We start from the raw sequence: 11,716 nt of genomic DNA, 5'->3' as shown, positions 1-11,716 counted from the left end.
TTAAAGATACATCACCCTATTTCAGGCAACTTACACCATAATTTGTACTCAGCATACCAGGCCGCAAGTTTACACTTTTACACATACAGACCTATATTAATATTTCAACTTTGGTTTAATTGCTAGTGGATAATTTAGTTATTTGAAAGTATCCCAATACTGATGTGCTCATTTTTCAATGTAATAGGCCAAGGATATATTTTGCATTGAAAAGAACTGTAAACGTAAGGAACTAACATATTTATATATTTTATGCATTTTGAAAAGCATGGAGACATATTTTTCCATGTTAAGAAACTTTCTGTAAGGTTAACTATTAACACACACACTGCAACAGGTAGGCTACTGATACACATGGACTTGTGATGCTTCCCTGACTTGAATTCAGAAAAAGCTGAACATCCACAACTGTGATAGCATAGCCTACAGGCTAGACATCTTTAGTCACCATGTTCCAGTCAGCTATATTATAATCTATTTAAATAATTCTGTTCTGGACTGTTTTCTTGAAAGTGCAGATCATATCATTAAGTAAATCAAATAGAGCCTTAATTAAGTGTTAACTTAGAGTTTGGAGCACTCTTTAGGCTCACAGGTAGGCTATCTAAACTGGGGTCATATCGCCACCTAGAGGCAGTATATATGAATATATCCCAGCTGAAGCAAAATTGCATCATCAGATATCCTGAGTATTTCATCTGTATCTAAAAAGTGTGACTTTCCATTAACACCAATCACAGCTTTCACGGTTCTGTTGATTTCAGTGTCTTTTAGGATATCAGAGACTTTGACTTAATGACATTAATTAAAAGCAAAACATAGGCACACAATATAAAAAAAATCAAGATACAAACATGTTTGTATTTAGATTAAAAAGCCTTATATAGTAAACTGATCACTAATCTGTTATAAATAATCAATCCCTTTTAGTATTTCAGTGTCCATATGCCCTGAAGGACATTCCTGTGGAAATGAGTACAATTTGTACTCGTAATTTTCATGTCTGCATTGAGCAGCATAGACTACTCCTCTGAAATATAATAAAGAACTGCACTTTTGGCCAAAGTTAAAAAGCTATTTGTATGTCCATGCAAGCTGTAACATTTATGCTGATAAATTGATGTAAAAAGAACAGATGGTGTTCTCTCTATACGTTTGAAATATCACAAATTGAACATAAATTGTAGTAGCATTTGTTGAGCACATGAGGGCAGTCTGATAGAAGAATACAAGTTCTTGACTACTTCTTCAGGCATGAGAACAGATTTTCAAAAAGACATTGTTGCAAACATTATTCATAAATTATAGTACAAGTCTCTTGAAAAGGGAATAACAATGATTAAATTGTCTCTCAAGTTTTCCATATACAGAACTGTAAACTATTTTAAACTAATAAGCCAAAGAGGCAACTATTTTGCCTATAATTGTAGTATAAATCATTGCAATATTGAACATAAATGCTCAGCAGTAGTTTTGAAGTGACAATATGGCAAACACAGAGGATAATATTGTAATTATTTAAGTGAGATAACACAGGGTACAGGGTACAGGGGGCCTTTGAGGTATAGTGCCCAGTGGCAACACATTGTATACCGTAATACGGGCCTTCTAGTACCCCACTCAAGTCTTAACTTGCATGAGCAACCCTATTGCCAGTGATGTTGCTGAAGTCTGTATGACAGGAGACAGTGTCTGTTTAAACAAATAAACAAAAACCCTGTTTCTCGGTGTGCTTGACTATATTGTCTTCTCAAGCAAAGTAGTTTTAGGCGATTTACAGAGACAACCACAACTGTTGCTTCTTTGTTGCAAGTGTGATATGCACAGGTTTGCACTTAACTTAACATAAAAGTTTCATGACCAGCTGTGATCAGTGAGCTCTACCACTGTTGCTATTTTCTCCCACCTAGAAAACCACACGGGAGACAAGAAAGCGGAACTGAAAGACAAATGAACAGTGGCAGGATACTGTGCAAAGACAAGATGGAACACAATATGTCAATATACTGTTTGATCACATAGTTTTAAAGAGTCCACTGCAGATTTGAACAACATGTTTCATATCTATATACAGTACATATTGGATACATACATACAAATAGATGTATACAGACGTATGGATACATACATACAAATAGATGTATACAGACACACACACACACACACACACACACAGGCACAGGCACACGCATGCGCACACGCACACACACACACACACACACACACACACACACACCGCACACATGCATACACACGCACACACTGTGCACAACGTCTAAGTGACTAAATTAAGCTTAGAGGAAGAGAGCATGACAGGGAGCCCTGGTTCACACGTCACTCACAAACCCACCAAACTCCATTGTCTGCAGTGCGTGGTTACAGTGTGCTTGAAAAGCGTGGGAGGAGGACGACAGGGCGAGTCCGGGTCTCACATAATGGAGGGGAACATCAGAGTGAAGGGCATGTTGTACCTCCAACAGCATCGGTTTGGAAAGGTAAGATCAGTTTGGTGATCAACCTGCCATGACACAGCATTTGTGTCATGAGATCAGATGGCATTTGTCCCCAGTTTGTAACACTTTTTTAAAGCCAATTTTTTTTTCGATGGATGGATGTCAAAGAAATTATGTTGAGATTCATGGAAACAGAAGAAGAGAGAAAAGCTAAAAAAGTTTCTGTTTGTTCCTTTAAACATTTGAAAGCAGTTCGAACTTTCATTCCATCATTGCATGATATAGCGAGCAGATGTTACCCATTCAAAGCTTATCCATGGGATTCTTTTACAGTAGATCAAGCATTGGCAATGTGTACTGGAAGCATATTAATGTCATATGGACTTTAGGCAGCTGGTTCTGAAACACAGGCAGTATACAACCATTGTTCCATCTGGAGGAGTTTTAAACAGCAGAAGAGTTGTCAGGAAATACGGTTTCATGATTACATTTAACGCTGTATCCTTCAGATAAAAAAAACGAACACCAAAATGACATGTTACTGGAACAGTTCTGTTCTCAGTACTACAAAGCAGCTATTTGTTTGGGGTCAGTGTTTTTTTAACGATCTGAGAGCTTGTATTTTTTCTGCTGTTGAACCTTTTATGGTCATAACAACAACTTTACTAACAGTATTCTGCAAACACATTTAATTGGAATATGATGCAATGTGGTCTATTACCAGTAAGCGGTGACTATGATAAATAAAGTGTAAAACCAAGTAGTACAACCAAGTGCTGACCAAGGAACTTGCCTGTAACATGAGGGAAAGGTCTTCTCTAGAGTGTGGTTTCCGCTTATTGCTTTCACGACAGAATGCATGGCAATGTAGTGTGTAAGTTCTTTCATGCTCTGTCACCAATTTGTTGGGTGTACTGTATGCTTTCTCATGATAAGTTGGGATTCACATGAATGTCTGTTCCTGAATGACTAATGTATATCCGTCCTGGTGGCTGGAGAGATACATGGGCCTAACACATTTCGCAGGCTACTTACGGCGAAGAAAATGTGAGATTATCTTCCGTTAGTGTCCCCAGTGAGATATGATTGATTGACTGGTCAGTGTAATCACTCTTTACTGACTATCATCACCCATGACGTCTGTTTTCAATAGAATGATTGAAAATGTAAGAACACATTCCAGTCCTGGTGCATGTTTATGCAGTATAAATAAACCATGGGACTGCAAATGGGGGTAGACATTGTGATTCATTCCAAAGGATGTTTTACTGACATGTCACTGTCATGCAAAGGGAATTTGACTCATGCTCAGCAGGAGAGGGCATGGCACCAGTTGCAAACATGCTCCAAAATTCCTCTTTTTGGGTCACTAACAAACATTGCTTTTTAAGAGAAGAATATTTTAGAACATCCACAACCAGTGTTTTTGTAAGGCACAGTGTTTGCTATTTGTTTAAAATATCACTATATGTAATTTTTCTTCAAATAATAAGAGATACACTGATGTTGTATATACCTCATTAAATCTATGTTTAAATCTTTGTTTCATGTCAAAAACAAAATGATCTATCATAGGAAGAAGTGGACAAAATGTTATGTGACGCTGGTTTACACTATGGTCGTTGTTATGAGTTTTTCTAGAGTCTTCTGCAGATTCTCACTGTGCCTTCTCTCTGTCTCACTAAGAGATGGAAGAAGATGTGGTGCGTGCTGTATGGTGAGAGCCGGTCCTCCGTGGCCCGGCTGGAGCTGTACGAGTACAAACAGGGCTCTGGGCTGCCCGCTGGGGCCAGCGGCGGTGGCCTAGTCGAGGGCCACATGCTCCGCAGGCAGGACAGCAAGCGGGTGGTTCTGCTGAGAAACTGCATCAGCGTGGAGGAGCTGGAGCTGATGGACTGCCCGAGAGACTGCGTCTCCTTCCTCGTGGCCACCACAGAGAAGCGCTTCCTGTTCGCGGCGCTCTTCACGGAGTTCAGACACTGGATCGCCGGGCTGTGTGAGCTGGCATTCCCTGTACGTCTCAGCTCAGTTCACACCAAGTCTTGTCAGTTGGGTTCATGATAAAGAGGGTGGATGCATTTTGTTAGTACTTGTATTCAGTATTGCATGACAAAAATGCCACTGAGTTGAGTCAGACATGTACTTTTAAGGGCCTGAATTCTGTTCCCATGTATGACTATAGATTTAATTACTATATTTTTTTGGATTCATACAATGCAACATTTTACATTTGTTTGTGTCAAATACATGTGACAAATACTTCTTTGATATCTGATATCAGATAAACAGGGCTGAAAGCGGTGGGTTGGATCCTCTTGTCAGGCAGCGGTCTTTGAGGGACACATCACATGCCAAGATGGTGGAGAACTCGCTCTATGAAAGAACAGATATTGGTAGGTTCTTCTTGTCATTATGTTTTCAACAGTTGTGTTTGTTTTGTTAACTGAAGTGAGCATTTTAGAACATGGAGGGAATGTGAAGTCAAAGCCACATAGAAGGAGATTGAGTGCACTGTATAAAATAGTTAAGCTTGTATTCAACCAGTCATACAGGGTTGTGTGCAGTCTGTATATTCTTTATAATGCACATATTCTCTGTAATTCTGGCTTGGTTTGGTACTCTCAAGGTAATTTCAGGAGAGGCCTCATCAATCTGCACCATCTTTGCTGATGCCCAGATACACCTCAAAATTATGAGTTGTGTAAAAATAGCAATTATCCATGGTGACCTCACCTTCATAGCTGATATTAGCAACACTGAAAGCAATACCGAGACAGACAGAGGATGCGAGACAGAGGGAAGGGAGAGGCAAGCTATTTTAGTTTGTTTCATTTCAAGGACAAGCGGCCTCCCATTCAAGTCACCACCTCAGGCCTGAGTCAAATTGCCCATTTGGGCCCCAGCTGGCCAACCTTGATTCCATTAAAGGACAGAGGAGATTGGACTGTCTTTGGTGTGGGGCAAAGCAGAGGTTTATTCTGCTGAAGCAAAGACTGAAATGAGACGAGTCAAAAGGGCCATAAGTCCCCTTTAACCCCCCCTCCCTCTCTCTCTCTCCACCACAGCCACAGTTAGTTCATATATTATAAAAGTTTCTTAGATTGCTCTCTATTGTGTACATTTCAAAAGCATTCATTTGTCTGCTTTAGTCCCGTAATTGCTCCCCCACTGTATTCTCACAGAAATATTTCAGCTTGCTTTAACTTCTCAACTCTGAAAAGGGTGTGGATTTCTTTTAAGAAGAAGTGGTCAGAGGAGAAGAGAGATCACACTGTAAATACCAGTACTTCCTTTTTCATTGTGAGTCAACCTTGTAGATTCATCACAAGGAATGGAGGAGCATGTCAAAAATTTACCAATTTAACCAGTTACATTTAGCTGCAATTAATAAGAGTAATTAATAACATTAAAAAGATCATTAAATGGGCAAAAAAATCCTTCTGTACACTGTTGTTTTATGCATAGCAAAAAAGTATGATTACCGTGTTAGAGACTTGTTTGAAGAAGAACACATTGCAGATTATCTAAGTCGGTGGTGCTTTGGTTCAGTGGAAGGACACATCTGAGGATGTGTGCTAGAGGTCAGCCTCACAGCAGTCTGCAGATAATTGGATTGAAACCACCTCCTGACAAGTTTGATTGGACTTGGAAGCGTGTTTTGAGTTGTAAGGTTGTGGGCACGTCAAACTGCTTTGGACTTCAACATCAAAGAAGAGGCCCTGGGTGTCAGTAAAATGAAAAAATAAATAAAATAAGTGGATAATAATAAATAAATACTAAAAGGAAATAGAATGGAGTAGGGAGCTTCTGAAAAGCCTTGCAGCAATGTGTTGTTCTTATTTCTATTCTAATTTTTATTTTAATTATTAAAATAATTTTTAATTTATTTTTACAGTATAGCTGGTTGAAAACATGTTAAGGGCAATTACATAGACTGTATATGGGTAATTATATCTACTGGAGGTATTGGAGGTAGCCAGTAGACACGTCTTGGTCTATGGTCTAGGTCTGTTCTCAGACCATGGTCAGCCTCATATAAACTAATTATATAAACTTATATTATTATTAATTATATATAAACATATCAACTAATTTTGTACATTGAGATGCAAGTTTTAGGTGTTGAATGGCACATGTTTAAAAATACCACGCGACAAATTCAGAGGTAAAATAGTTAGGCAGTTATGCAGAGCTAGTCTTTAAAATGGCAACAGAAAACAAGGGCAAATCACCACATTAAGGCCACCAGATCTATTTTATCTATGCGTATATGCAGAGAGTACACCCATGTGCTCTGTAGGAAGGAAGTGGTAGGGTGTTTTTTTTGTTTGTTTTCAGTTTCTTTTTTTTAAACCTGCAGCGGATACACGAGTGATGGGATCGGTAACATGCAGCTGTGATTGTGGTTATTCCTCTTGCTTTTTCCTGAGACCTACTTCTCAAGTGGAGCAGCACCTCTGCAGTTTGAGACGTTGCAGTGCTCAGACGATCGTGCAGCAGCAGCTGCTTCTGTGACTGGCCCCAGTGGCACCTCTGACTCACTTGTAGTTCCAACACACCATGTCATGCACCTCTGTGGTGACGGCATCCTTGATGGTGTGGTGTCTGTTCAGGAGAGTAGGACCTGCTGGTGCACTTGGTAATTTCCGGTGTCACCAATATCATATTGCCCCTGGGTGACCTCTTTCTTCGGGTCAAGACCAGACAGAACAGTGTAAGACAAATGCCAGGATGGCACAGGTTTTTATACCTGGTACAGAACAGCTGGCAAAGGTGGTGCCAGAGAACACACATTTTAGGGCATAAATCATACTGATGCAACTCATGGCTGATTTGTTATACTGATATGAACTAAACATGTTATACACTGACATTAGAGTTAACAGCTAACAAAGTAAAACTTTCCGTGCCAGTTAGCACAGCGTTCTGGCCATCTTATGTCACTGAGCAATCACTCATAACTTGATTGACATGTTACAATATGTATCATCTTGTCTTTTATCTCCTCGCATTAATACATGAATTAAACGTGTAGATATAGATATAGATGTATGTTCAGTATACTTTCATTTAATCCTTGGTGGTGGGTGAACACACAGATTAAAGGGACACCAGGCAACATTTTCGTGTTAATTACTCATCTTCGCAAGTCGGTATATGGTTAAATGACTCATTACAGGGCGAATGAAGACTCTCTCGCACGCCCCTACTGCCTGTAGGAAGAATATCCCGCTTGCAAGTTCAGTGTATCGTACCTGCCGACCGAAGCAGGATTAGTTTACATCCTGCATCCACAGCACAGAGGCTAATGAAACGCTAGCGATTGTTGCAAACGTGTGTATAATGGCAGAGCCGGCGAAGAAGCAGCGAAAATCCTTGACAGAAGATGCAAAGAAAAGGAAAAGAGCTTCAGACCAAGCGATGGGGTGTTTCGTAGAGAAAAAGCATCAGGCTTGCCTGGTGTCCCTTTAAGCAGTGTAGAATTTATCCGATTTATTCGGATTTCCAGAGAATTGAGAAATTGTGAGAAATGGCTGATGTGGATTATTATGAAGCCTTTGCCACATACAGTATTTTTTACAGTACAGTATTTTTTGTTTCATATTTGTAATTATGTGGAACTGAATTTGAAATGTGTAATAATAAAAATGACAGTTCTTGTTTTGGCCATGCATTAGGCAGAACTGGGAAAGCAAATGTGAACAAACTTCAGTGGATTAAATCGAAGAAGCATGACACAGCATAAATATAGATGAATATTGTGCTCTATTTTAAAGAGAGTGGAGCCCACTGAAGTCCAAGCCTTTTGTACCTTTATGTCGACTCTTACTTTGAATTGTGGGCCCTGTGGCTTGCTGTGTCTCAGAAAGCACCACGAGATTGACAGCGATGTCCAGGTTAACCGGGAAATGCAAGCGGTCCACACAGCATAGTTATCTTTTCAGCTTCATTCTCACCAAGGGGCTGCACGTCCGTATGTGCAGCCACATCTCCGGCCCCACAGCTGAGCAGCAATCTCCAGGGGTCGGATTGAAAGTGGGAGAACACAACAAAATAAATCAGTCGCTCACGGTCAGGGTGGTAGAGTAGGGCGGCGGGGGAGATTTGGGCGTCCTGCCATCGCCAGAGAGACTCTTTTCATCTCAGAAGACACAGAGAGGGAGGAAGAGATCCTTTGTGGTTGGCGCAGAATGACGGCTGTGAACATCGTCTGGAAGAACAAAGGCTGTGCTCAGACAGGCCTGCTCTTTCTCTCGCTCCACCAAGGCTCACTCCCGTGGACATTCAATTTTGAATTACAAAGTTATCTCCGGGGACTTGGGCCGAGGGTTAAGTTTCCCACTGCTTCCTGGCCTGAGAATCCCTCCAGTCATGAAAAGTTACGCCTACAAAACAACTGCTCTCGTGCTCTGTCTCGGGCAGAGAAGAGTGCCACATGGGAGCTTGGCAGGACATCAATTGAGTTCTATAATTCTTGCATTCTTCACCTCTACTGTCACGCCTGTCTTTAGACATGGCCATAAAAGACTTGCCCTTTGTAACATTACGTGTTTGTCAGGGACACACAATGTGCGGTGCATGAAAAATGACCAGGTCTGTTCTGACTGGGCAGCAGGTGACTTCCCCGTCTCGGTGGTGAGGACAGAGGCCTCGGACAGGTGGCAGCTACAAGGCGCTTACCTCCTGACACCCGGACAAGACCGACTCCTCCTGAAGGACCCCATATGCAGAGAGGTGCTCTTCATCTGGCCATATTGCTATGTCAGGAAATTTGGTCAAGACACGGTAAAGAAATCCACCAAATTGCTTATATTTACTAAATAGTACAACATATATACAGAAGTGGTTTGTAATCACTGTGTTCAATTAATAATACATATTTGTTGTTGTTGTTGACATATTTGGTTTGAGTATGGTCTTTAATATGTTCTTGAATACACTCTTTAAGCATACCCCAGTCCAGTCATATTTTTCCTTTTTGAATTCATAATGACACTTCCCACCCTGCACTTCTCTCTCTCTCTTTCTCTCTGTCTCTCTCACTCTATTTCTATTTTCAGTCCACTTTTTCCTTTGAGGCTGGACGCAGATGTGAGTCTGGAGAGGGGGTCTTTGAGTTTACCACCAGCCGTGCTGATAGCCTCTTCAGGATTATCAACACAGCCATCACTTCCGCTCAAGGGACGCAAAGGCCCTGTTTACATTCATCCCACAGCCTGTCAGTGGAGCATGCTCCTGAACCCGATACACTCACGGCCCAGGTAAACGTGTACGACTATCAGGTCCCAGAGAGCATGCCACCGCCCCCAACACAGAGCATACCGCCAAAGCCTGATCGGCAGCTGAAAAGGCTATCTCCCTCTTTCAGGAGCCTGTCGCTCAACGCCATAAAACCCCCGAACAAAGACTTGGTGAGGAACATCTCCAGCTGCCCTCCTCTCAAACATCAGGAGCAGAAGGAGGTTATCTACGCCCGGGTCGCCCGGCAGAAGCCACGAGATCAGGCTTCCCAGGAGGAGGAGGAGGGGGGCGCCTGCAGCAGAGGATGTGACAAGGCACCGGAAGTCTCGCTGCAGGTTCCGTTTGCGCCAGGTGCGAGCTTCCCGCCACATGGCGCCTTTGAAGCACCGCGGCCCGAGGGAAGACAAAACAGCGAGGGGGGCGAGGCAGAGACGGAGCGCCTCATCAGAGACGTGCCGCACGATCACAACGCTCAATTAGACGCCGAGGGAACAGCTGACACAGACCACATCTATGACGACCGAGGGCTGCCTGGCTAGCCCTCAGTGGGAAGAGGATTTTGTAGTTTATGATGATCCGGAGGAGATCAAAACTGACCCTAACCCTGACATAGGTCAGGCAGCCACGGGGAGTGTAGTTCATGATGAGGATAAATTCCTATACGACAACATAATGAAATAGACAATGAGAAACTGATTATAATTTGTGCATGTGTGAGTATGTGTATATATGTTAATGTACAAATGTGTATGACTATGCATGTCTTTGTTCTTGTGCCTACTTAAGAGTATATTTATAATGGAGATGTAGCGTGTAGTTGTGGTCCATAGTCCACATTATTCATATTCAGAGCCTTATTCTGGCTTGATTGTGAGGATAAATTGAAAAAAGCTGCCGTAATGTGTCAGGGGAGTACTTATTACTGCTAGTATCCAGTGCATGCAAACAACGTGCTTAATCAACAGAGCTGTGACCGTAGGGGACCACTCTCTCATCCGTCGCATTAAACTTCATAATCACAGCCACAGCCAGGGCACCTGCGGCTCCGAGCTGATTGGGAGCCCGACCTGACTGAGAATGAAGATGTCACAGCGAGCCCATTTATCCTTGCTGCCCATCACCCCCCCCCCCTGGGTGACAGCGGCCAGCTGTGCCGGGCCTTCAAACATGACTTCCACCGGGGCTGGGGGCGGGGGACCACAGGACCCACACCGACTGACAGATGTGTGGATGCGCCACAGCGGGCTCTGGGAAGTGGCCCGAAAGCTGGTGTGCACAGTCAATTAACAATGAGGAACAGAGTCTGTGCAAACCTTTCACCCAGACAAGAATGTGAATGACCTTTTCAGTGTCAATGTCCTCAGGAAGACATGTCCAGGTTTTCAGTGATATTCTGATAAGTGACTCACACCTTAGGATAGCACAAAACACCTTGAACAAAATAATATCTAGCTGGCCTGAAATTTACAGTTTTGTACAGCCAGGTGGTCCAAGACGTGATTTTAGCTGTTTCTTTACCAATGATTGTTAAAGGCCTTTGAAAATGCATGTATGAAATTGAATGTTGCAATTTCACAACAAACCTTCACAATTTATCTAGAACAAATGCTGTCTGTCTTTGCAGTTTTCAAATGGAATAAAAACCAGCTGTGTATGGTGGTGTATGAAGAAATCAGATGTAAACATCTTCAATTATTTCCCCACAGAGTAGGCTAGTATCTCTGGCAGAACTTACATCAATCATACACACAGGCACGCATACACATGGATAGATAAAGAGCCAGAAAATTCTTAGTTGCAACACATTTTACAGTTTCATTTCATCTGTTTTCTGAGGAGCAGAGCATTCATCACTCAAGCATCAGTGCGTAATTACACTTTCTCCATGTAATTGCAATAGTATACTCTAGGGGGCAGTATTCCCTCTTCTCATTGGATATGTGACAGCACCAACTTCAGAAAAGTATGGCAAACCTCCAGAACAGCAACTCTGTATTCAGAGTCAAACAGCACAATATCAC

The 11,716-nt window shown here is 42.1% G+C and overlaps 1 protein-coding gene across 3 annotated transcripts; it reads left to right on the top strand.

The window, feature by feature from the left end:
• The first annotated feature begins 2,302 nt into the window (after positions 1-2,302).
• Positions 2,303-11,362, top strand: LOC125304688 (docking protein 3). Of its 3 annotated transcripts, XM_048259153.1 has the most exons (6): positions 2,303-2,495; positions 4,140-4,466; positions 4,735-4,846; positions 9,067-9,239; positions 9,515-9,715; positions 9,823-10,088. In XM_048259153.1, the coding sequence occupies exons 1-6, from the start codon at positions 2,310-2,312 to the stop codon at positions 10,003-10,005; spliced, it is 1,182 nt and encodes a 393-aa protein (XP_048115110.1). In that variant the 5' UTR covers positions 2,303-2,309; the 3' UTR covers positions 10,006-10,088. The 3 variants fall into 3 exon arrangements, with proteins under 3 accessions (XP_048115110.1, XP_048115109.1, XP_048115108.1); XM_048259152.1 differs by having other exon boundaries at positions 9,070-9,239; positions 9,515-11,362; XM_048259151.1 differs by having other exon boundaries at positions 9,515-11,362.
• Positions 11,363-11,716: the final 354 nt, after the last annotated feature.

This window comes from Alosa alosa, chromosome 12, assembly GCF_017589495.1.
Source record: "Alosa alosa isolate M-15738 ecotype Scorff River chromosome 12, AALO_Geno_1.1, whole genome shotgun sequence".
NCBI lineage: Eukaryota > Metazoa > Chordata > Actinopteri > Clupeiformes > Clupeidae > Alosa > Alosa alosa.
This window is presented reverse-complemented; position numbering and strand designations above follow the sequence as displayed.